The sequence below is a fragment of the Zootoca vivipara genome, chromosome 2, assembly GCF_965207765.1.
Source record: "Zootoca vivipara chromosome 2, rZooViv2.hap1.1, whole genome shotgun sequence".
Lineage (NCBI taxonomy): Eukaryota > Metazoa > Chordata > Lepidosauria > Squamata > Lacertidae > Zootoca > Zootoca vivipara.
Genome location: NC_142584.1, coordinates 82207586 through 82234888, shown reverse-complemented (window position 1 = coordinate 82234888; position 27303 = coordinate 82207586). Strand labels below are relative to the sequence as shown.

The 27303-nt window shown below is 39.5% G+C and overlaps 1 protein-coding gene across 2 annotated transcripts in view; it reads left to right on the top strand.

Annotated features, from left to right (window-relative positions):
- EEFSEC (eukaryotic elongation factor, selenocysteine-tRNA specific) overlaps nucleotides 1–27303 on the top strand; it is a 163315-nt gene that overhangs the window by 83997 nt on the left and 52015 nt on the right. For both annotated transcript variants that reach the window (XM_035106448.3, XM_088662336.1), the window contains exon 6: nucleotides 15113–15754. In XM_035106448.3, the coding sequence (XP_034962339.2) occupies nucleotides 15113–15754 (642 nt within the window). The remainder of the gene's footprint in view (nucleotides 1–15112; nucleotides 15755–27303) is intronic.

Below are 27303 nucleotides of genomic sequence, written 5' to 3'. Positions count from 1 at the left end.
GCTACATCTTTCCCCCCCTAATTGCTCAGATATTGGATTTAAAACAACAACAACTCTTTATCATTTCTTTCCAGAATTTCAAAATGGCAAATTCACAGCCATTTTGTGAATCTGATGCCTAGGATCAAAGCCTACTTGTTTCTTTCAAAAGTTAACTGCTAGTCTTTTATACTTTGGAAGAGAATAGCATATAGTGTTTTTGGTTTTGTTATTATAATTTGGCTAATTTTAAGATTACCTCATCTAACAACTGACTTGACCTTTTTTGGCCAAAGGTTTAAGAACCCGCTTAAGAATGGGTCCTGTGTTCCATTCACAGCATATCAAAAAACAGTTGATATGTCATTTCATATATTAATCACTGCTATATTTAAAAGTTATCAACATCTGTATCTGCTTAATTTGTCATTATTTTTAGGAGCTGAAGCTCACAGTTTTCTATTCTATTAAATTTCAAGCAAAAATTGCCAACGGTAAATAAATATAGAAAATTGACACCACTTACAAAACCAACAAAACTCCTTTAGAATGACTTGTCTTTAGTCCTTTCTTCCCAATGCCTCTTTTTAATAGGGTATATTTCAGTTTTTAATACTGATGTTGCAAATGAGGAAAGGCAGAGTTTTGCTTACGAGAAAGAAATGAGTACAAGAAAACTGGATATCTCCTGCCGCCCCCATACTTTCCCAGCAGAAGTGAAAACACCTAGCAATATTATTTTTCAGTATTGATTTTATTTAAAATGCTGTTTTCTGTTCTCTGTTATATCTTTGTTAGGGGGGGCAGTGTTTGCAGGCATTGTTGTTATATTTTTAATTGATCCTTTAACTGCAAGGTTATGAACTAATTGTGACCCCTACACTCCACTCTTAATTGCTTCTGACCTACTCTGTTAAGTAAAAAGAAATAACCTAACAGAAGGGTAACCGGATCACTGCTGCCACACCAAGGAAACAGGCAAGCGTTGGGATGCTCTTTAATCTCTCTATCCACACAGCTCTCATTTTAATTTGCAAAATTGAACCCAGATCGAGAGCAGTAAAGCCTGAATACGGTAAATATTCATGCCTCAGTGATCTAGAGTAGCTCCATTACATTTCAGAGATTGGGAGAATTACCTTTTGGATTATGTATATTCATGGGCTGATTTTTATTTGAGATATAATATTACTCACATTGGGCTACATGTCACACATTCTACCAAAACCAGCCTCCTGACAAAGCTCCAAATGTTGCTTACACATAAAAAGTTTTACTTCTCTAGCCTATAGTTTCCCTTCTTTTATGCTTTTCAGCAACTAGTAATAAACAAAAATATCCTGTTTTGGGGGTGGGGGGGAAATTCACCCTCTGGAAGGTCTTCTCTATAAACCTTTCAGCCCTCTGTTTACTCTGATGTAGTATTTTGTAGACCACTTTGAAGTCTCTGGATGAAAGTGTTCCTATTGTTCTAAACCCAAGTCTAGAGTAAAAACAGAGGAATTTGGTTTATTTCATTAGAAGAATGAATTTTCCCACATGTAATTTTACAACCTGGTTTTTCCCTTGTGTATGGGTGAGGTCGTTAGGAAGAAACAGAAATATGTGGCTTGAAAGCCGTTTTGATAACTTAAGGTTTACTTGATATTAAATGTTAATCTTATTTATAATGTGTACACTATAGAAGAACAGATTGAGTTCCCCCTTTTCTGCATCTGCTTGGTGAAATGCTAACTTAGTATATACATTGACATGGATGGACATGGCTCATTAGATATTTTAATCAGCATGTTCTGTCAAAAGGGGTGGGATTTTCCACATATGTGCATATATTTGTGGCTCTAAAGCAGGCACCCCCAAACTCCGGCCCTCCAGATGTTTTGGACTACAATTCCCATCTTCCCCAACCACTGGTCCTATTAGCTAGGGATCATGGGAGTTGTAGGCCAAAACATCTGGAGGGCCGCAGTTTGGGGATGCCTGCTCTAAAGATGTTCTTCTCAACATTTTACCATTTTCCTTATATATAGCAATAGGTACATATAAATACTATAATATACACTTGGTCTAAAGTAGGAGGAAAAATAGCCAGCCTTTGTGCTGCTGTGTGGTCCATCAGTTATCCCACTTCTGACACAGTTGCGGACAGCCAGGGCACGATCAAAGAAGTAGAACTCCCTCAGCTATTTGATGTGAGGGGATAATACTGACAGTCATGTAGTGATTCACTGAAGAATATCAGAACCTTTCAACCTTCATGTTTCCCAACCGACTGCAAAGGCAGATGTTTCTTGGTTCAAACTAAATCATGATTATGATTATTGCTCAAAATGATTAAACTTGTTGAGGAGGACTCAACTGATGCTGTTTTTTGTTTTTTGTTTTGTTGAGGTGTTGCTTTTTCTATTGTATTTTTATTGTCCTGTTATATAAATTTCTGAATCGACATTCCTGTACAAGTTTTCATCAAATTTAGTTGTGGGCAGCATTACCACCAATGACTATTGTGTTCATTTTTCTCAAAAACAATTCAAATCTGGTTATTTGCAAATGTGGAAAATTTCATGTTGGGTACATACTTGGTCTAAATGCTATGACCAAGCCTTTCAGGTATGACTAAATGAAAACTAGATCACAAAAGCACATGTCATAAGAAAAATATATATCTTTATTTCAAATATATACTCATTGGGTCCGAACTTGCGGTGACTGACCAGGAATGAGGCCTTAGGGTCATAATGGTTAACTTCTTTGTTGTACCCATCTCTGATATTTCTTCTTGAAACCAAGTTATTGGCTCCAGGATGCCAATGCAGCTTGTGTAGAGCAGTGTTTCTCAACCTTTTTTGGGCCACGGCACACTTGTTCCGTGAAAAAAATCACGCGGCACACCACCATTAAAAAAGTTAACAAAATTAACTCTGTGCCGCCCTATATTGACTATAATTATGACTGTAAGAAACACTTGCCAATTGCTGTGTTGGTTGCAATCTCCTGTAATAAGGCTTCACAAGCCGCTGATTTCTCTGCCAGCACGTGCTCCTCGCCGAAGAGGCCGCTCACTCCCTGACAGAGTGACAGTTTGGATGCTGGCTGGACAAAAGAGGCTCTTCTCTTTGCACCTATGGAGTCCCTGTGCGATTTTTATGCATTACAAAATGCATCGTTTCATTTCCACGTGGCTCTGCTCCTCCCGTCGAACCCGGCTGGGCCGTCCCGAGGTTGCGGTGCATGTTGGGATACTGGGGGTTCTGCTGCTTTTTCCTCTCTGGGGGGTCTGGGCTGAGGTTGCGGCTGCAGAGATGGTGAGTAGGGGAGGGGGAGCGCTCGGCGGCTTTCGATTGGATGCGGAAGACCATAGACAACTAAGTCAAAGGGACGCTCGAGGAGGAACCATAGAGATAAAAGAGAGAGCGGAGAGTGGTGGTGGTGCGGGCGGGGCAGGCAGGCGGGTTATGACAGGAATCGCCACCATCTTGTGAAGGGCGCGCTCAAACGCAGCCATGCTGAGAAGGTTCTCCACACATAGGTATGGTAGTTCTGCAAATCGCCCTTCTCGGCGCCGCACGTCGCGGCACACCAGGCAGCGTCTCGCGGCACGGTAGTGTGCCGCGGAACAGCGGCTGAGAAACGCTGGTGTAGAGATCAAACTCTTCTTACACAACAGATGTTGCTTGTTTGTTGTTAGTCATTGGTGGTATCACACTGGATACCTAGGTGAAAGGCATCTTCTAGTTTAATATTTACGTCTTTCTCGTTAATCATATTTTCCCCTTCTTCTCTTGCGTGGTTTCCCCAAACTGCTTCTCTGCCTCATGACAACTTGCACCATAATGGGTGACATTTTCTTTGGAAAAATTAAGTTTCTCATTATTTCACTACCTTAGGGCTTCTTGTTGAAAATTTGGCTCCGTGTCCTCATTCTCCAATACATCATCTCCCGCTGAGGCCCTCAGAATGGATGTGTGCACCCAGCATCGCCGAACTATCAAGCACCTATGCTTTTCTGAGAGAGTGGGCTTTTGTGTGGTATCCATTAGAGATCTTGTGCCCCCCATTATGTGGAGAAATAGCTGGGGTGTGTGTGTGTGTGTCAGTGTCCCGAAGACCTGAGTCTGACCAGGCACAAGTTTCCACTTTGGTTGGATGGCTTATATGTGGCAGAAAATGCTTCCCACTTCAGGGAACCCCAGAGTATTGCTCAACGTCATCTTCATACAGTATGAAAGAAGCGTGTTATACACCTTTTAAAAATAATTTTTATTAAAAATTTTGCACATAAAATACAATAAAAGCTAAGCTAAAAAAAAGTAAAAGTAAATGCAAAGCCCTCTATCACAATTGTATCATGCCCCTTAATCCACACATGAAAAAAGGAACCCTCCCTGGTTCCACCTAGGAACTTCCCTCTCTTTTCCTAGCCTCCCATCCTGAGAGATTCTCTCTACCTTGCCTTTCACGCCGGGTCCTTCATCTCCCGTCTCATCACCTTCCCGTGTGTATCTTCATTAATCCAAAATAGGGAACTGAAAGAAGCATGATACATCTATAACTCAAATAATTTGACATAATTCTCAGTTTGAAACAAGTGGTCATCCATCTCCTCTTGTTGAGTAAGTGTCACCATACGTATATGCTTTGAAGACAATGACATTTTGGGGATGGTGAGATTCAGAGACACTCCGTCGTGATGTACTTTGAACATGGCCTTTGGTATGAACATGATATCCTCTGCCTTTTGTGCTGTGCCAAGTCCTACTCATCTAGTGAAACAGGAAAGAAAGAGGGGGATATGTATGTGCCGAAACATCTGGAATGCCTAGTTGTTTGTATAAAACAGGCATGGTATCTTTTTTGGCTTTGGTACTTTGGTTGTGATTTTCCCAGAATCCTCCAGAGTAGTGGATAGGTTCAATCTTAAACTTAAGATGTAACATCCTACTAAGATGTATGGCACACTTGATGCATCTCTCACAGCTAATGATCTGTGCTGTCACCAGAGCCAAGAAGAGAATGCCATGCCAGTAACTCTCTTGTCAAATTTGCAATCTTTATTCATGACCATGAAAGCGGGAATTTATTATAAAACAGAAGGTCACTGAATTTTGTCTTTGGAGGCTGGTACTCTGGAGACCTCCAGGGCAACTGGATATGTATATATATACTGTATATAAGAGAGAGAGAGAGAGAGAGAGAGAGAGAGAGAGAGAGAGAGAGAGAGAGAGAGAGAGAGCGCTAGCTAGCTGGTATTAAACATACCTTTTATAGTGTATTACTGCTATAGGTCAATGCAAGATTGAATTAGTGATCTGAATGATGCTCCAGGATGCTGATAGAACTCCCCACCCTACTGCTGAAGAACAAAGCTGCAGTTCCATTTTTTGGCAGTGAACAAACAACAAAAAAATGGGCTGTATTTTCATTTCCCCAAAATATGTCCACACCATTTTTCTGTCCTATGAGTATAATCTTAACTCTCGCTTAAATATAGAGCCATCCTCTCATTTTAATAGAGGTGGTATGTGCATTATGTTAATGCACCAATTAAAGTTAGCTAACGTGTTTTAAACTGTTTGATTACTAACTACCTTAACTATGAGTTCCAATCTGCTTTTTATTTTTATTTTTAATTTTTCCATTTCATAATTTACTAGTTTGCTGAATTTGCTGTGATCCCAGTTATTATCAGAAGGGCTAGGTTGCCTTTATCTCTTTTGTATCAGTAAGATGCAGTGACAGCACTGGAGGTAGAAGGATGCTTGGACTCTTATCTAAAAAAGCTAAGAGCTATGGCATATGGAGTACCGATAACTTAATGAAAGTTGGATAAATAAAGGAAAAGAAGCTTCATTGTATCAGGAGAAAAAGCCATTAGTGGAGTTTTTGTATGCTGTTTTCTATTAGTTAAACTGCTTTGAAAATCTTAGTGGGCTTTTCCTTTGGTCTTCAAATAACAGGTTCTTTTCTTATATTGAACACATTTGTTTATCTTAAGGGCCTGAACAGTTTGGGTGCTTTTAATTTATCTCTCCTTTTGCATTTTTTTATCTGTGTATGAACACATGGACTTCCCCAGTCCTTCTTCTCCACCAAAGCCATTTCACAAGCCTCTACATCATACTTAGAAATATTAATGTGATCATCCAGATAAAAATATTGAACATTCTTTCCTGATTTATTTTCAGGCATTACAAGTTGCCACCCCTCTAGTTAAATATGAAGCTGCTTTAAGCAGATTTTTCAACATTGGGGAGTGTTTGTTTGTTGATGAGCTTGAAGTTGCTAGATGAAGTTCCATTTCTTTCTGCGTGACTGTCCCAAAATGGATAAAATAGGTATGCCATTTTTATATTTAAAATAATTTTTTGGATGGCATGAAACAAAGAGCTCCAGTGGGGAGGCGAGAGTCTTTGTTGAACGAAATCTGTGACATCTGTGTGCTTTTAGAAAGATCTGAAAACTCCTTTTATAAGGGAGGGCTCAGGCAAGCATGCAAAAAAGAATGCTCACATTCTTTTCCACACTTTCAGGGACTTGTGAATCACCACTACAGCAATACTCAGATTGGGAGCACAAGATGTCCACGTTATTTCTTTGCATAAAACACTGTAAGCATCCAGAGATGGAGCACCAATTGCTCACCCGCCCTCTATCTCCATTTCACGGTGTGTGTGTGCACGCATGACTGACAGAATTTGTAATATAGATGTATGAAATATCAGTCTATACAGAACCATTCTACAAATAAAAATGAAGCAGAAGATTTTAGATTTCAGGTGAGCAGCAATATCCTTCTTTAAAAACTAAGACAGCAGAGAGAGAACCTGTTAAGAACCTTTGTTTCTGATGTGCTGGTTTCCTACTTCCAGGGAGTAATGTGGAGAAGCATTAAAAATGTGATTCATAGAATCATAGAGTTGGAAGAGACCACAAGAGCCGTCCAGTCCAACCCCCTGCCAAGCAGGAAACACCATCAAAGCATTCTTGACATATGCCTGTCAAGCCTCTGCTTAAAGACCTCCAAAGAAGGAGACTCCACCACACTCCTTGGTAGCAAATTCCACTGCTGAACAGCTCTTAGTGTCAGGAAGTTCTTCCTAATGTTTAGGTGGAATCTTCTTTCTTGTAGTTTGAATCCATTGCTCCGTGTCCGCTTCTCTGGAGCAGCAGAAAACAATCTTTCTCCCTCCTCCATATGACATCCTTTCATATATTTGAACATGGCTATCATATCACCACTTAACCTTCTCTTCTCCAGGCTAAACATACCCAGCTCCCTAAGCCGTTCCTCATAAGGCATTGTTTCCAGGCCTTTGACCATTTTGGTTGCCCTCTTCTGGACACGTTCCAGCTTGTCAGTATCCTTCTTGAACTGTGGTGCCCAGAACTGGACACAGTACTCCAGGTGAGGTCTGACCAGAGCAGAATACAGTGGTACTATTACCTCCCTAGATCTGGATGCTATACTCCTATTGATGCAACCCAGAATTGCATTGGCTTTTTTAGCTGCTGCACCACACTGCTGACTCATGTCAAGTTTGTGGTCTACCAAGACTCCTAGATCCTTTTCACATGTACTGCTCTCAAGCCAGGTGTCACCCATCCTGTATTTGTGCCTTTCATTTTTTTGGCCCAAGTGTAGTACTTTACATTTCTCCTTGTTAAAATTCATCTTGTTTGCTTTGGCCCAGTTGTTTAATCTGTTAAGGTCATTTTGAAGTGTGATCCTGTCCTCTGGGGTATTAGCCACCCCTCCCAATTTGGTGTCGTCTGCAAACTTGCTCAGGATGCCCTCAAGCCCATCATCCAAGTCATTGATTGTTCTACATGCAGTGGTACATTCCATTCTACTGCTATTTGTAGACCCACCAACAACACTTCTTGTGGAGCAGCAAGATTTAGTTTTTTTGATAGACTTTTGCTTCTGAATTTGTACCTGGTTGTTTTCAGTTCATCAACTAAATCATGAAGTAGAACCATTTATTTCATGTCCATTGATTTCAGCAGAACTACTCTGATTAATGTTGGAAATAATCCTACATGCCCCACTTTATCCAAAGTTTGTGGCTTGCACACATATACATAGAGGTGACGCAACAACAAAACTTCAAATTTGGAACTTGCTATCTGACTTTTAAATGTATTGAGTTCTATGACAGAAGTATCTCTCCAGAGTGACAAGCTTTCTGAGAAAGGAAGAAGTGCTGTGTTGAGTTGTATTTAAACAATACATTGGTTCCACAATCTGAAACTGTATATTGAACGCACAAAGTTCATGTAACATTATTAAGACGCTGAAGATCTTTCTGCATCTGTTCAGATGAGTGAAAGAGACAGTGGCAGGCACACGTGGCTAATGAATAAACTGGGGGGGGGAAATATCTTCTTAAAGGATAAATATAAGAAGAAAAAGAAATGCAATGAAAAAAGAAACCATATTAAACTGAACTGGTTTGCCCTCATCAAGCTGAACCAAAGTTGATCTTTTTGAAAAGCCTATTTTAGTCTTTATTTTTCCAGCCTTAGAAGTTTCTGAAGAAGAATAACTGATACAACTCTAAGCTTATTAGCATCACTCCAGACTCCGTACTGTTTACATTTTTCTCATGTAACATGGATAAGAGAAAATAGACTATATCCATAAACAGTGGGCATAGCCCTGACATCGCCAGTCCATATTTGTGCTTATTGTTTTCAAATTGCTGAAAATTAGAATTTGCTTTTCATAAATCTAACAGTTGTAAAAGAATAAAGAAGAAGTTGATGGGGGGAATTGAACTATGTTAAAAGCCTTTCCTCCCCTCCTCAATACTCTACGGGGCTAAATAGTGAAAAGGGTGTAACATAAGCAACATAAGTGGATTGGACTTGACAATAATTAAAGAAGTAAACCAAGACAAGACCTAGTTTCCAGATTCCCCGGATTGTGAACTGCCTATTGGAGAAGATATTCAGTTATTTGTGTAAACTGTGGAGTCATAGCGGTGGCAGGAAATTGATCCAGGCAGAGGAAAAATTCAAACAGGAAGTAGCCCCACTCCTAGGGAAGTTGCAAAAAACACTTAAGACTCAAAAGTGTATCTGGGACCTGGGACTAAACGGTATTGAACAGCATTTACCGAACAACGCTAAGACATCCATCTATTCTGGACTGATAACTCAATCTTGTTAACTCCTTTGAGTTAATTTACAACCATGCCTCTTTTTAAATGTTAAGATTGTTTAAACGGATTTGAACCACGTGTATAGTTAACTACCTACTCCCTCTAATTTTTTTCCTCCTTCCTTCCTTTTTTCCCCCTCTTTATTATTTCAACCTGTCATCCTATAGGTATTATAAGCACTGTTTAAAAGATTGTTGAGGCACGGTAGAAACCCCAACAGAAATGGCTGGGGAAAAAAATGTTACCACCGCTACTAGTCTTTTGGGAAATGCTAACAATCAAGCTAGAAGGGGCTCAGGAGCGGATATGGATATGAATTTGGATGTGAAGGAATTAATTTTAAGCCTCAAAAGGGATTTTGTAGATATGAAAAAAGACATGAATGAGAAATTGGATTCTTTTGGAGAAAAAATTGATGGGAATGTTAAGATAGTAACTGAACTGACCGAAAAGGTGAAAGAGCTTGGGGGGAAAAATGCGGAACTTACGAAAACAGTGCAGGAGCTGAAAGGAAAAACTATAAATTTAGAGGAGACAGTAAGGAAACTGCAGAATGACAATAGAGAATTGAAGAGGGAGGGAGAAAAAGTAAAGAAAGATATGGTTGAAATGAAAGAGACCTATGAGGCGGTAATGGATGCAATCTCTATGATAGAGATGCATAGGAGGGAGAAGACTCTGAGGTTGAGGGCAATACCGGAGAAGCCTGACGAGCAAATTGGACAAAAAGTGACGGTAGAACTAGCTAAATGGTTGGAAATTCCCGAACAGGAAATGGAACAGCAAATAGATAGAATCTTCAGAATAAGATCTAATGTTGCTAAGGAGAATAATTGGCCAGGGGACTGCCTGATAACATTTAAGAACTTAGATATTAGAGATAAAGTCCTACAAACAACAAATAAGAAAAAGCTAAAAATAGACGAAATTGACATAATCATACATAAGTATATTCCAACCAGATTTTTAAAAAAACGAGAGAAATTTAAACCATATGTTGAAGCGCTAAGAGGAAAGGCGATAACTCACAGATGGGAGTTTCCGGAAGGCTTCTCTTTTTATTTTAAAGGTAAAAGGAGGAAATTTGTGGTAACAGACGACGCGGCTAAGTATTGGAGAAAGTACCCGAAGCAACTGGGGGTAGTAAGAAGGTTGAGTGGAGGAGGGGAGGATTCGGACAACCCAGAGGAGTTAGAAGAAACTTAGAAAGTGGTTTTAAGATCAACAAATTGTTAGCTACTCGGTGTTCATTGTCGGTAACTGATATATATACGGGACCTTTTCCTTTTCTTTTAGAAGTGTATTTTGTATAGTGTATTTTTTTAGTTTAGTTACAATAAAGACAAAAATAAAAATAGAATAAATAAAAGGGGGAAAAATAAATAAATAACAACAATAAAAAATAAACGAATAAATAAATAAAATGAATCTCAAATTTTTGACTTGGAATGTACACGGCTTAAATGAGAAAAAGAAAAGAAACAAAATTGAACATGAGTTAAGTAAACAAAAAATTGATCTGATCTGCTTACAAGAAACTCATGTGATGGAAAAACATACAAGAGTCTTAGTAAATAAAAAATTAGGCCAGGAGTTTATCTCGGCGGATAAAACAAAAAAAAAGAAGGGTGTGGTAATTTATGCTAAAGATTATTTGCAACCCAAATTATTGTTCAAAGATTCGGGGGGGAGGATTGTCATTATAGAAATTTCAACACAAGGAGAAAGGATGGTTATTGTAGGAATTTACGCACCCAATAAAAGACAGAAAGATTTCTATCAGAAATTGGAGAAAAAGATAATCGAACACGTGGGAGAAAAGATTATTTTGTTAGGAGATTTAAATGGGGTTACGACACCTGAAATTGATAGAACAAACAAAAAAAATAGGAAAGGATCTAATCAGACTAAACTACCGATAGCATTTACCCAAACCATGGATATGATGAACATGACAGACGCATGGAGAGCAAAACATCCGATGGAGAGAGAATATACATATTTTTCGGAGCCAAACAAGACAGCAGGCAGGATCGATGCCATCTGGATCCCTAAAGAACTAACAATGGCAATAGCAGAAGCTGAAATACAACCCAGGATTTTATCAGATCACAGCTCGGTGCTTATTTGGTTAAAGAAAAATCAACCTAAGTTAAAAAGATGGAGATTAAATGAATCTCTATTACATGATGATGTGATCGTGGTAAAAGCTAAAAGGACCCTTCAAGAATTCTTTCAACTTAATTTAAATAAGGAGACCTCTGCCCTAACGGTTTGGGATGCCGGGAAGGCAGTGATAAGGGGTTTTTTCATTAAACAAAACGCGATTCAAAAGAAAGAAAAGGAAAGGAAGAGACAAAAACTTCAGGAAGAGATTAGTAGAAACGAAGCAGAATTATATAAAAATCCGGAAAATGACAAAATTAAAAAAACTATCAAATTACTGCAAACGCAGTATTCGAATATATTGAATGAAGAAATTCAGTGGAAATTGAAAATGATGAGACAAAAAAATTTTGAACAGGCAAATAAGCCAGGCAAATTACTCGCCTGGCAACTGAAACAAAGACAAAGTGGAAGAATTATAAGTAAGATAAAATCAGGAGAAAATTATACTTCTAACCCCAAAGAAATTGAAAAAATATTTCTTGATTTCTATAAAGAATTATACAAGGAAGGGAAAGAATCAAACGTAGAAATAAAACAGTATTTAGAACAAAACAACTTAGGGAGAATATCTAAGGAACAAGCCAAAAGGTTAAATGCCCGGATCACCACTTTTGAAATTTCTCAGGCCATAAAGAAAGCTAAAACAGGAAAAACGCCGGGTCCTGATGGACTACCCGCGATATATTATAAAAAAATGGAAGAAACCCTTATAGAGCCACTGAAGGAAATCATGAACAAAATATTAGAGCAGGGGGGAATGCCCGAAACATGGGGAGAAAGTTACTTAACTCTTATACCAAAACAGGGAGCAGACATAACATTACCATCGAATTATAGACCCATTGCGTTACTGAATAATGATTATAAATTGTTTGCCGCGATTTTAGCAGACAGACTTAAAAATATTTTAGTAACAATTATTCATGAGGACCAGACGGGTTTCCTCCCAAAACGACTAATGCAAAGTAATATTAGGAACATCATAAACATTATAGAATATTTAGATATATGTATAGACAAGCCGGGAATTATAATCGCGGTCGACGCGGAAAAAGCGTTCGACCAAATTTCTTGGAAATTTATGAAGGCAACCATGGAGAAAATGGATTTGGGGAATTCTTTTAGCAACGGAATACAAGCGATTTATAATAAACAAAAGGCAAGAATATTACTAAATAACAACATTACAGAAGAGTTCGAAATAAACAAGGGGACTAGGCAGGGTTGCCCCCTGTCTCCCCTAATCTTTATTATGATAATGGAAATATTAAACAGTAAAATCAGAAATGAAGAGGAGATAAAAGGAATTAAACTTGGCAGCAGAACTTATAAATTACGGGCCTTCGCCGACGATTTAATTATTACGACGGAAAATCCGAAAGAAAGTACAATTAAGATTTTGGAAATTATAAACGAATTCGGAAAGGTGGCGGGATTTAAATTAAATAGTGCAAAAACCAAAATGCTGGCCAAGAATTTATCTATTGAAGAAAAATTAGAAATTGAAAGAATAACCCAATTAAATTTTTTTCCAAAAATTAAGTATCTAGGAATTTGGTTAACCGCAAAAAACATAAATTTATATCAGGACAACTATGCAAAAACATGGGAAGAAATTAAAAGAAATTTGGTGATCTGGAGTAAATTAAAATTATCTTTCCTGGGGAGAATTTCAGTAATTAAAATGAGCGTATTGCCGAAGCTCATGTTTCTTTTTCAAAACATCCCCATTATTCGCAACATTGGGTGTATAAAGGATTGGCAAAATGAAATTTCCAAATTCATCTGGCAAGGCACTCGGCCGAGAATTAAACACAAGCTGCTTATTGATACTAAAGAAAGGGGAGGTTTTGGACTCCCCGACCTGAAGCTATACTATGAAGCAGCGTGTCTAATGTGGTTAAAGGAGTGGTTTGCGCTTCAGAACTCAAAATTATTAGATCTAGAAGGATTTAACTTAAGATTCGGATGGCACGCCTATCTGTATTATGACAAAATTAAATCACACAGGGCTTTCTCCAACCATATAATACGTGGCTCCCTTTATAAAGTGTGGGAAAAGTATAAAAACTTACTAGAGCCCAAAACCCCACTTTGGATATCACCAGTCGAGGCCAAAGCTGTAAGGAGGAAAATTACTAAAGAAAGATGGATAACTTATCGATCACTGCTGAGGTGGGACGATGAACAGATTGAAATGAAAAGTTATGAGGAAACAAAACATGAATTAGTAAGCTGGTTAGACTACCATCAATTAAGAGAAACTTTTAAAGAGGATAAAAAGAAGGGATTTAATATGGAACAATCTAAAATGGAAAGAGACCTCTTGAACAACAATACTAAAATCATCTCCAAAATGTACCAGCTACTTCTCGAATGGGAAGTCCAAGAAGAAGCAGTTAAACACGTCATGATTAAATGGGCACAAGATCTAGGCCACACAATAATGATGAAAGATTGGGAGATTCTGTGGAACCATAATATGAAATTTACGGTGTCATCTGCAATAAAAGAAAATATGTACAAAATGATGTACCGGTGGTATATCACACCATCTAAATTATCCAAAATGTACCCTAAACTGTCGGATGTTTGTTGGAAATGTGGGGATGCGAGAGGAGATCTAATGCATATGTGGTGGGGTTGTCATAAAGTAAAAGAATTATGGAACAAAATCTATGAGGAATTGAAAAAAATTTTGAAACTTAATTTCGTTAAAAGACCTGAGGCATTCCTCTTAGGCATACTGGCAAAGGACATCCCAGTAAAATATAGAGAAATTTTTCTATACGCAACGGCGGCAGGGCGCCTGCTGATAGCAGCTAACTGGAAAGGGGATAAAACCCCCTCAGTTGAAGAATGGCGAACGAAACTATTAGAATTTCTTGATATGGCCCAATTAACAGATAAATTAAGGGGGAATTCGAAACAAAAATTCATGGAAAAATGGGAAAAATTTAGAAAATATCTACAAGAAAACTACAGAAATGACGAAATCTTTATGGGAGCCATAGAATGATTGGTTTTTATCAATAACTCAGATGAAAGGGTATAATCAGTGTTAATATGTACAAAAGAACTAATAGGACATTGAGGAGAAGGGAATGTACATAGAGAAACCTATTGAGACACACAGCGGATAGTGACGGGAAGTCAAGGTACGAATTTGAACTGGTAAACTATTGGAAGAATAAAGCATGTTATGGAAACTTTGTGCTGGTGGAATCACCAAGAGAGAGGGTAATCTTTTGGCTAAATCTGATTTAGGAATTGAGACCAAAACAAAAGTGAAAAAGAGACAAGAAACTGTATAACTGGTATTCCTTTATTTGGTATGAATTACGACTTTATTTTGTAAAAACTGTAACATTATGATTGTTTTCTTTTGATTACTTTATTCAATAAACAAATACTTATTGCAAAAATAAACCAGTGCCTTATTTATGCAGATACATACTGATCTGCTAATTCCTTTTAGCTACTATAAAAGTTACCAAATTCAAAAGAATGATTCTTAGTATTATTTTCTAGTACAAAAGATAGACAAAGCTTTAAAAAGTAATCCTTAGAGAAAGCATTCATTTAGATAATTTAGAGGGTAGATTTTTCTTGTAATTACTATGTATCTCTACTAAAGAGCAGTGTTTTAATGTCTGGAAATAACTCTGAAGAGTGTGTTTTTGTTTTTTTCTAAAGACCCAGAAAAGTGGGTATAAATGTTTTTAATTAACAAAATGCTTTACTAATAAATAAACCGTATGATTATGACTATTTTTCTTATCCTTTGCTCCCATAAACAGGTGACAAAGAAGGTCAAGTCCATGCAGATGTTTCATACTCCTGTTAACTATGCCATGCAAGGTGACAGGGTAGGAATCTGTGTGACTCAGTTTGATCCAAAGCTGTTGGAAAGAGGTCTGATCTGTACACCTGAATCTCTCCAGACTGTTCACGCTGCTATCATCTCTTTAAAGAAAATCCCATATTTCCGAGGCACTCTTCAGACCAAGGCAAAGTTTCATATCACAGTTGGCCATGAAACTGTTATGGGAAGAGTTATGTTCTTCAGCCCAGCTCCTAATGACTTCACCAAAGAACCCCTGGAGAATGATTTTGATTTTGGAAAAGAATATCTTTATCAGGAGGAATATCTTTCCAAAGACTCAAAGTCCTCAGAAGAAAATAAGGAGAATGACTGCACTGAAGAAAGACAGCTCCCAAAACAACAGTGGGCCTTACTTGAGTTTGAGAAGCCAGTTACCTGCCCTAAACTGTGTCTTGTGATTGGCTCAAAGCTGGATTCCGATATTCACGCAAACACTTGCAGGTTGGCGTTCCATGGAGTGCTCCTCCAAGGGATGGAAGACAAAAATTATGCAGAGACATGTCTCCCAAAGCTTAAAGTTTACAAGCTGAAACATAAGGAAGGACAAGTGGAACGGGTAAGCTTGTGTGTGATTTAATTTGAGGATCACCTGAGATTACTGGGCTGTAGAAGAGTTAATATAGTAAAGGAAAGTTAGAGGGGAACACAAGAGAAGGGGGATTTGACAGCTGAAATGCTGATATGCAATAGTAGGGAGAGCAGCAGAAACCTGGAGCCAATAACGTGGTACAATAAAGGCTACAACTGGAACTAAGATGACGGAGTCATGGTCTTTGTTGAAGCCAGTGGCAATTAAAAATAGGACTGGAGGTTATCTGTTCATGAAATTTTTCCGGAAGCCTGGTGTTTGGGGTAGCCCAGGATAGCAGAGAGAATGTTGCTCACTCTGCTGCTAACACTTTTGTCCTAATGTACGGTTTTCATACCAAGAGGAATCATGGAGACATGCTTATATAGGGCTGGTGATATTGTTTTCACAAATTTTCATTTATTTCTTTTTAGTTAGGGACTTACTAGCTTGGATAGGTTTTTTTCTTTTCTTTTTTAGAGAAAGCTGCAGCTTGATGTTGGGTCCCAGCTGCCGTGGAGAGGGGTGTGTGCAGTGTGAACAAATGGGTGATGAAATCATTCATTGCTTTTAAGAAAAGTCCAGACTCTGGTTTAATAGAAATACTGATTCAGATGGTCCCACCCTGCTGCCGATGGATGTCTGGAGATTAGAATAAATAAATTTACAGTGTCTATTCTTGGCACTGATTGAGGAAAAGGGCATTCTCATTGTCAAGGAAGGAAGTGGGTGGCTGCCCTCCCCCTCTCAATGCTCTAGGGAGGCACTAAATAATAATGCCATGAGGAATACTTTCACCCTAAAAGCATTGTAGGGAACAGGCTGGGAATGAAGGAAAGACTGCAGTTTTTAGCTTGCCAGTTTCATAGGAGTCTATTCCTGAAACAAATTTTAGTGATTTTTTTTTGTGGTGTTCCATCTCCCCTCCCCCCAAGAAAACGCACTACGGTCAATTAATATAGCTGGTGTTGATCCTGTTCTCCTTCCTTGCTGCAGAATTTGATATGAACTCCTCCTGTTTTAATGGCCAGTTCACCTTGAATAAATTCAAATCAGGCAATTATATATTGTTCTAATTATAATTAGATTAATACATTGCTCTCATTGCTCCATCAAAGTCTGCTCTGCTTTTTTGAGAAATAGCAGCTATTATGCATTTGTGAGTTGTTTGTGAGTTGTTTTCTTTGCTCAGGTCAGCCAAATATCATGGCTTCAGTAGCTTGTTATTAGGTAGCGGTAAAGAATTAGCACTTCAGTTTTTACTACAGTACTTACAGTTGTTCTATAGCTGCCACCCTTCAGCAAAATCCCCTGTTTCTCACAAAGCTATAGATCAGATGCCTTCAGTTAGTCAGTCTAGGGCAGGCATCCCCAAACTTCGGCCCTCCAGATGTTTTGGACTACAATTCCCATCTTCCCCGACCACTGGTCCTGCTAGCTAGGGATCATGGGAGTTGTAGGCCAAAACATCTGGAGGGCCGCAGTTTGGGGATGCCTGGTCTAGGGAATGTATGCTTTGGGAGAAGTACACCTTTGTGAACACACTGTTTCCACAAAGCAGACAATTGCAGCTCTTTTTAAGAATCAAATGAAAGAGACCCTGTGTCATGCTTACAAACTACCAGTTTTCTACAATTACTGGTATAGCATAGTGGTTAAGATTGGCTCTTTTTACCTGCAGTATATGAAAATGGATATGAAAGAGCCATGCAGTTGGCCCCACCTATGAGGTTCTTTCTTACAGATCCATGCAAATTGTGCTGTGGGATTCACACAGTGCGAAGTATATGTGTGTGTACTTCAAGGGACGTTGTGGCCCATGTGAGTAAGCTCTTTGAAAGTTCCCAGTTCAAATATTACATCAGCCTTGAGCTCTCTAGGTTGTTTTAGCCAAGTCACTGTTTCTCAGCCTCTGCACCCTCTTCACATCTGCACCATGGGAATAATAATAATGACTGATTTATTTAATACATTTATATTTTGCTTTCCTTACAACGTGGAACTCAACTTAGTTGAGCTACTATGATTACTGAGATATTGACCTGGTTCACATGACATGATAAGCTAAGCTATGACTTTGCAAGACTGCACAGTCTCCCAGAGAGGAGCTTGCAGCCACTTTGTTCCTCCCACCCAAGCTAAGCCACAGTTTGGCTTGGTGTGCCATCTGAACAGAGACTTGTGGTTAAGCTCTTCTGCTCACGGACCAGAAGCTTGGCTTAGCTCTAACTACCACCTAAAGTGTGTGTGTGTTTGTAGAAAACAGGATGTCCCTAACTTTGTCCAGACGTTGAGAAGTATGAATCTAATCATCTGAGGAAATGCCATCTGATTGGCCCCAATGGGGTAAAAAGTCTCCTGCACCAAGTTCAAAAAGTGAAAGGTGATCCATAGAGTCGTGCTGTGACTTCTTGGTGCGTCTGTTGTGCAAATGTTTTGCATAACCAAGATTAGATCCTAACATGTTGTTACTTTGCCTGTGGCAAGGGATACTTGTCAATGAGTAACTCTGCTACAGTAGGAAGAGAAGGCGGATGGAGGGGGAGCCCCCTACCATGTTTGCAAAGCACAAGCTGCACTGCTTGTTGTTATTTTGGACTTGTTTAGTGAAAATAAACATATACCTCAAGGAGAACTGCTCCTTGCTGAAACCATACACAAAGCCCTTTGGTATGTGGAGATTTACTGGAAGATTTTTGGCCAACAAGGCTTCATGATCAAGTATTTTAACAGGGTAGCTTGGATACAACCAAGTTTCTGATTTATTTTTTTAACCACAAATGCTTTGAAGCCTGCATCTGGATCATCATGTGTGATAACTGCTCACACATCTTTTCCATTGTGTGGATACAGAATAAGAAGCCGCAACCCTACTATATAGTCTTGCTTGTACTGTACCTACTTTCTGAAGCACATTGCTATCATACATCTCTCTATAATCAGAGGGTTGTCTGCAACTACGTTTTACTCAAAGTAGAACTTCTGAAATTAATTGGCCCAATACTAATACTGGATACCGATTGAGCTTCTCCGTTTCTAATTAAAAGACAAAGTGTTAGGATTTTAACAAGGGCAACACAAAAATTCCTTGTAGGGCCTGTGTTGGCCATTGTACATGAGGTACAGTATTGGTGCCTTGGTTCGTCCTTAGTTTTGCCATTTAAATTCTGTTATATACGTATGATGCTATGTGATATCAGTGTTTGGCAGTAAACTGAACTGCCTAGCAGAACCTGCTTTTACCACGATTAATGTTTTAGCTGCTTTGAAGTCTGAGCATAGGTTTGCATGGTTGTGCTTGGCTGCTGATGGCATGCTAAATGTGATAATAACACAGCAATGAGGGCACTCAGTGGATAAAAAAGCACAATGCTTTCACAGGTTAAAATCCGCAGTAAAATAGGAGCATAAGAGATGTATTTATTTTTTGGCTGCTGTTCTGTTTGCGATTGAGCAATTTTGTGAAGCTTAGGAATGTGGAGATAATGGTGTTCTCATTTGAAATACTACAGTATTCATGTTTAAAAGTGAAGAAGATGAAAAAAAAAGGATGAACTTTAGTGGCAGAAGGTTGAAGGATATGGTAATTTACAAAATATGGATCAACATGGTTTGGTTAATTGGTCACAACATTTTCCAGTGAAGGCAGTTCTAAGGAAAGAATAAATATTTTACTTTTAAAATAACAGTAAATATACTTGCTTTGGCTGATGAGGCAGAATTTGGCAGGGCTTGCTAATAGAAATTGTCTATGGCCATTGCTTTGGATATTGTTAGATTAAACCATACAGTATAAACGTTTCGGCTTGCACAGGAGTTTGAACAGTCATTAATTTTTTTTAAAGTTGTGTTAGAGTCACTTACTGAGTATCTGTTTTTGTTAGTGATGTTGAGGCTGATAAGGGCATAATGAGAATGTAGGAGAGATAGTGAGTTGCACATGATTGTATGAGTTAAAAAGCAGGTTTATATGCTTAGATTTGTAACATAATCTAGCTCTAGCCCTATTCAAGTGTTCTCAAAATCCAGAGATACAGCACATGGCGAGGGGAGCCATGGGGACAAGTGTGCAGGCTCTGCCCCACCACTTTCTGTGAGTTTGAGGATGATTATTTGAAGTGGGTTACTTACTTCTACTTTTGGAGGCCCACGTGATGTTGAACCCTGATTTCCAGAGTTCTCCATCATGTGGGGAACTTCCTTGAGTGCAGGAGCCTCTTGCTGCAGATAATCGTTCTGCAGTTTGGAGAGGGTGATGGGCACAGAGCCAGTGTTCTCATCTCCTTGTGTCATTTGTTGTGCATTTCCCTGTGTATTTGTGAATTCCCAGAATGCCTGAAAATGGCTTCTGTTGTCTGTCAGTTCTAGTTGGGCACCTGATTGCTGAATCTCAGTGTTTAATGCTTTTTAGACAAAAAAAAAGGAAAAGCTCATTCTCATGGTTTTGTATCTATTTTCTCTGTGTAATAGCAAATATATAAATCTTATCTGCTAAAGGTTTAGAACCTGGGCTTTGCAGGATTCCAGCCTTTTTGTCTCCCCACTCCACATTCCCATAATCTTTTGCTGACTTCTTTAATGCAGCCCCCCCCAAAAAAATATATATGTAATTTTAAAACTTTTTTTTTGTCTCAGTGTTCTTGGCTTGAGTGCCATTTTTATTACAATGATGTTGAACTATAAAGCAACCTGTGTTGTTGTTACTGAACTGATTTAAATTATTTCTTTTTGGTGGACACTTATAACTGATCTGAGCTGTACTTCTCCAAACACACTGTAGGTGATACTGCCTAGTAAGATTTCATGGATTGGATAGGCTTTTAGAATTAGCAGAATCAATCTCAGCTTGTTTTGTTTTCTGTTTGTTTCTACTATAGATAATGGTTACGGTTCTGCATCTTATTGGTGTTATCACATAATCCTACAACTGGAAGGAACCAAAATGTAATCAAGTCCAACTCCCTGACTTGAGGCCAGTGATAGGGGTTGTAAAAAGAAAGAAAAAATAGAGAACTTTTTGGGAAAATTGCAGATTAGGGTAATTTGCAAGGGGTAATTTTACATCAGAAAATGCTCAACTTGTTTAAGGCTCTCTGTGCAGCTAGCCCCACACCTACAAAGCCCACACCTCGGCAGGGGGTTGGACTGGATGGCCCTTGTGGTCTCTTCCAACTCTACGATTCTATGATTCTATGATTCAGTGCTTCTGTTGTGAACTTGCTATGACACTAGTTGCTGTGCTCCAATCAAACTGATACTAGTCCTGAATGTGAGCATTGTATATTCCTATATAGTGCCCAGGCTTGAGACTGTCTGCCCCAAACTCTCTTTCACAGCACTGTAGACATGAAGGTTCAGGTCCAGCAGCTAGCTCCAAATTTAAACATTTTAATGCAGAGGAGGCAGGGACTTTAACATCTTTAATGATTTTGTGTGTGGAGAGAAATATGTAATGACACCTTCCTCAAATCCAATTTATTTCCCTACATTAAACCCTGGCAGACCATTTCCCTTCCCTTTAACCAAATGGTTACCCATCCTGCCTTGTGCCTGTGCCTGTACTTTCTCTTTGTTCTAATGCTGCTAGGACTGTACAGTGTGTATGTGCTGTCCTCAGTCTTCCTGTTTTGAATCCCCTTCTAGAATTATTTATTCTACAATCCTGGAGATTCCCTGACTACCCACAAACCCAACTAATAATGGGAGTCCAATCAATGAGAAGAAGGTGACCCTGCGCAGCATGAGGATTGTCACATTTTCAGGAAACCTTCAGAGATGGATAGTTAGAGCAATTATTGCTATACCTAGATAAGGGGGGGGGAGAGAATTGGAAAGCTATTAATGAGTTCCTGTCAGGCAGAATTTAACCAAAGAGCAAATACCATTTTGTATATTTGGAGGGTCTGTACTTACAACATCACGCAATGATACAAGGAAGTTTTGTGAAAGGACAGACAGGCTTCGTACAGGCCTCCATTACATTCGTGTGCTATATTCCAGGTATGAAAGTCATCCCAACAAGTCTCAGTTGTAGCTATAAAGTCACATTTCTCTTCCTGTATTAGGTGTTCAAGCTCATTTTGTTTCCCATGCTCTGCACATTAGTGAATAGACATAAGCAAAACAAAAACCTTGAGTTTCTGTTCCACTGCTATATGAATGTGGGGTTTGCAAGGCAACACCACAACTTCCTCAGTTTCTCCTGTAGTACCAAGTCCCCATCTTTAAGCGCTTATCTTTGGGCTGTTTTCTCCACCTCCACAGGATTTCGTTTTTATGTTCTCTTGATCACGTTCACCATGCTTCAGCCATGCTCATTTCCCCCATCCTCGTAAGGAGCAGCCCATCTCCTGCCAGTAGTCCATTAAGGAAGCTTAGACATGTTCTCAGAAACTGAGCCTCTCTCGCTGACACCATCTACATAACACATTCTAGGGAAGTGTTTTTCTCTCTGTATGTAGTTCTCTGCATTTACACAGGAAGAATTAGATACTAAGGTCCTTCAACTTCCTGCCTTTTGCTACCTAATCAGATGGGATACTGTCCTAGTTGTGCCTGATGGTGTCATTTGTTCCCACATGGATGAACAAGAAGGGATAAAGATCAGTGGGCATGACAGACCATTGTCCAGCCCATCCTAGATCCAGGCACTATGGGATCAGCATTCTCCAAAAGTTAACAGATCGGATCAGCACACATCCTTACTTCTCAGTAGGGAGTCCGCAACCTTTGTCCTTCTCTTCATGCAGGTGGCGATTGAGCTAGCTCTGTTCCCGAAGCTTTGAGACTCTTCATTCCCACTCAGACATTCTCCATCGGGATTGTTACAGCATCTCTCATTGAAAAGATTTTGAAAACAACAATAATAATAATTTATTATTTATACCCTGCCCATCTGGCTGGGCTTCCCCTGCCAATACATTAGTTCCAGTGGTTCAGAATGTTCCTGCTTCTAACAGTCACTCTGGTTCATGCACTTACCCTGTTTGCTACAGTTCTCATTTTCTTCCCTGAGACTCTTCCTGCTTTTGTCCTTGCCATAGTGCTCCCTGTATCCTATCTCCTCTAATGAGGCAATGAGCAGACTTGCTCATCCAGTCCTTTTACTTTCTCTTCCAACAGAGCAATTACCCCTACCCTTGCTGTTAGTACACAAGCCTTGATGTAGAAGCTTTCCTCCTACACTTTCCTAGGTACTGCTAGGATAAGGAGATTGGAAGGTTTTGCTTCCATTTTCAGTTAACGAAACTGTGGTTAATCTTAACTATTCATTATTGAAAAAAGACTTCATAAATAATAGTTTGAAGTTGGCTTGTTTCAGTAAAACATAGTTAAAACCAGGCATAGGCAAACTCGGCCTTCCAGATGTTTTGGAACTACAACTCCCATCATCCCTGACCACTGGTCCTGTTAGCTAGGGATGATGGGAGCTGTAGTCCCAAAACATCTGGAGGGCCGAGTTTGCATATGCCTGGTTAAAACTAACCCAGTTTGTGTCCAATTTTAGAAATAATTCTTAATTGTGGTTACCGTAGTTGAAAATGGAAGCAGACTGGGAGGAGCCAAGCAGATTGAGAATGCCCTGCGGGAATGCCCTGCGGGAAAGCAGATTGAGAATCTCCTGTTGGCAGTGGCGATCAAAGATATCTCTTCCCTCACTCTGCCCACCCTACAGGCAGAGGCTGCGTGGGGGAGGCTACGTGTGTGATCTCCATTTGTGTACGGGTGGCGCAACATTACACAGGAGGAGCGCAAGGCACCATGTTTCACTGATGTTAAAGGCGCAGAGGGGGGATATTACTTCAATCGCTGTGCTCCTCCTGTGTAACGTTGTGCCGCCCGCACACAAATGGGGCTGCGTGAAGACACTGCACGGCAAAAATGGACTGCCTACAGCCTCCTTCCCAGCTGTAGGGCAAGCAGAATACTGTAAGGAGGCTCTGCGGGAAAGGTGAAAAGTGCTAAAAGTAATTGAAGAAAAAAAAGCTTCACCACTCTCCCCCCCCCCCAAAAAGCTCAACTCTGCCCCTCCACAAAGCTCAGTGATTGCCAGCGAGGGATCAGCTGAAAGGCGGCCTGTTAGACATGTGGAGATGTTAGCCGCAGGGCAATCCCCCCCCCCCCCAATTTCAACAAGTCAGGGCAATTTCCCACCATTTTCTTAATTTGTGGTCCCCCAAAATAGGGGGCGTCCTATTCATGGGGGCGTCCAATACACAGAAAAATATGGTACTGCCAGATTGAATCCTCTTTAACATATACCTGACCTGTGCTTAATGGAACAGTTCATTATTTAGATTATTTCTAGAGGATCTTTTTACCCCCAACTTTTCTTTCCCCCCTTCATTCCTTGTTCTAGTTCTCTTTCCCCACCTATTGTCTTGTGTCTCCCTATGTTCCTGGTAAACTGGTGCCTGTTAATTTCCAAATATGAGCAATGTATTTCAGGGACTGAATCTGACTGTAATTTGCATTATTCTAAAATTAGAATAGACTTTTTGGTGTCTCTGAGGAGGAGGAGGTTCTGTTTAAGTATTCTCCCCCCCTCCCCACCCCCCACCCCATCGATACAATTAAACCACAAGTTTGTGCTGGGTGTCATCACGCAAAACGTAGCTACAGCATTGCAAACATAATACCACAATGCAAATAATATTTAAATCAAAAGGATTTTAAAACTGTGTACTCTGTATTAAAGTTTGTGTGTGTAAGGGAGAGGGAGAGGGACTGACTCTTCACCTATGTTAATACAGTACTATTTGTTTTTCTTTCTCTTTCTGCAAACACAAAAGCCAAGGGGGAGGGAATATTTCATAAAAAATCAATGCTATTGTGTCCTCTGGTCTAAGCCATAAAACAAGAGCAACAGAAACATTCCCTTTGAACTTGAAATCCCTTTCTAAGCTGCTGATATAACCTAAGCAAGAGAGGGAGAATTTACTAGTCAGAAACATTTGTTCTTTTTCCCCTTTCCCTTTTCTTTTCTTTTTTTAACTCCTTAAGTGAGTTTGATGCTGCACCTCTGCCCATAAATAAAAAAAATATTATTGTAATGTAGGTCAGTGAACTGAAGCGCCACTGTACACCATGGAGGATTAAAGTCAGAAAGGCAACCCTCTTCCACTCCCACTAGGTCATATGACAATATAAACAAGAAATGCAAGGAGCCTTCCAGCTTTTTCTTGACCTAATCCTTTGTTTATGCAGCACTTAAACTGACTTTTGGGGTCGTCTCTGTCTGGCATTAAAGCCCTTAAGCTTTTTGAAGTTTCCCTGAAGTTAATAAAATTAGTCTGCCTTCACGGCGAGGCCCCTGTCTGCTGCCTCAAAAGAAGAGTATGTATCCGTTGTTGTCTTTGCAACTCTAGGTTTTTAAACTTCACATTTTATAACCAGAAAGAAACTGGAGGAGAGCCTGAGGAGAGACCCAAAGCCCAAAAGGCTGCTCAGCTAATGGGCAAAGTGATTGCCGTAGTAGATGTTCTGAGAACTCAAAGGAGATCATGGCTCTATCCAGTGATTGGCGCAAAATTGCTGGTGCACTAATAAAGAGTTGGGTTTCAGTGGGAGCAAATAATAAGCTTTTCTAAAACATTTTGTAAGAAGGAGATGGCAGCATAAAAATAAAGACAGTTTCAACACAACAGTTGTTCACATTTGGAAAAAAAAAATGCTGTTTTTTGAAAGCTAGAGTTCCTGTCCTGCTACCTGCCAGTAAACAATTGGTGGCCATATAGTGAAGCTTTCCAAACAAAGAGAAATAATTTTCTGTATTTCCTGAAGCAAACAAAATATTGCATTAAATTGATACAGGTAAATATTAATTTTAGATTAGGTGTGATTTGTAAATGGGGGAAATAAGTAACGGCACAATCCAGTTGTCCTTTGCATCTTCACCTCCCTCCTTTCCCTCTCCTTGAGTCACCCTCTCATGCCTGGAGAGCAGTGCTCACTGGACAGCAATACATGCCTAAGGCCAGATGGTTTGGACCCTAAATAAAATAAATACAGTAATAAGCTTTCAAAGCCAGCCGCTGCTGAAAAGGCTTCTCAGGTCCAACTCCTATACATTCCACAAACCATATTGCATTTGCTTTTTGACTGACTATGGCAATATTCTGAATACACAATTTTTACCATCCAGATTAGTTGTGAGAAGAATTCTGTGCAGCTGAAAATCTTGTGTCTCCTGAATTTAAAATACTACTCTTGGTCCACCTAAAAAGGTCTGTCTGTGTTGCTCTGTATTTCTTACTTTGTGGGATCTGTGTGACACAGAATTACAATGTTGACTTGATGAGAAATCATGGTAGCTTGCCATTCAATAAAGCAGCATTTTCTTATTTCCTTTCATGTCAAGACTCTAGTTATGACACTGAGGCATAGAGACTTCAGGGGGTTAGTATCATCCAAAGATATTCACACCTTGGGGATTAGGCTCACTTCGTTGCACCTTTGCTTTGCCAGTGCCCCAGGGAGCATCGTTTATCTTTCCCTGTGCAACAAGCTTGCTGCCTCTTTTCCTGATTGCTTAATTATGAATCCAAAGTTGGAATGGTGACTTCCACTGGTTTAATAATCTTTAAATTAAAATTAAATACAGCTACTTTAAGACTCTGAGTTTAACAAATTGACATGATTGCATACGGTACTCCTTGCAAAGATGAATTTTTAAAAGGTATACATTGGTACCTTGGTTTACAAACTTAATCCATTCCGGAAGTCCATTCTTAAACCAAAGTGTTCTTAAACCAAGGCGTGCTTTCCCATAGCAGCAGGGGACTCAAGTTGGCAAACCGAAACACCTACTTCCAGATTTGCAGCATTCTTAATCCAAGTTGTTCATAAACGAAGCTGTTCTTAAACCAAGGTACCACTGTATTGTCATATTGGAAGCATGTTTCCTTATATGAACAGGAAAAAGAACCTGCTGAGATGAAGGTGGTAAGGGTTGAAAGGTGGTAGACATGTCAGTAGGAGTAATGCCAGGAGCCTGAGAACTGTGGGTGCATTTAGAAGCACATCTAACGTGGTACATAACATATTAGAAACCTGGAGCCAAGTAAATGACTGCTTAACACAAATATCCACAAATCAGATGCACAAAAATATTGGGGGGGGGGAGACGTGGCTTGACTGTAGTACTTGTGAGAAGGATTTAAGGAAGGACCACAAACTTAACATGAGCCAACAGTGTGATGCAGCCAGGGGTGTGTGTGTGTGGATCTGATGCAATTATAGGCTGCACCAACAGAAGTAGTGTGTCCAGATCAAAGCAATTAATAGCATTACCCTATTGTGCCTTGGTTCAACCTCACCTTGCAGCTCTTTCTCCAGTTATGGTCACCACCAGTGCTTTTTTTCTGGGGGTATGCAGGGGTACGCATACCCCTAAACATTTTGGGAATCTTTGTGCATTTGTCAATTTACTGTATTTATTTTTCCTGATCTGAACTATAAAATGGTGATTTTGTTGAGTACCCCTAAACATTTTTTTAAGGAAAAAAAGCACTGGGAACCACAGTTTAAGAAGCATT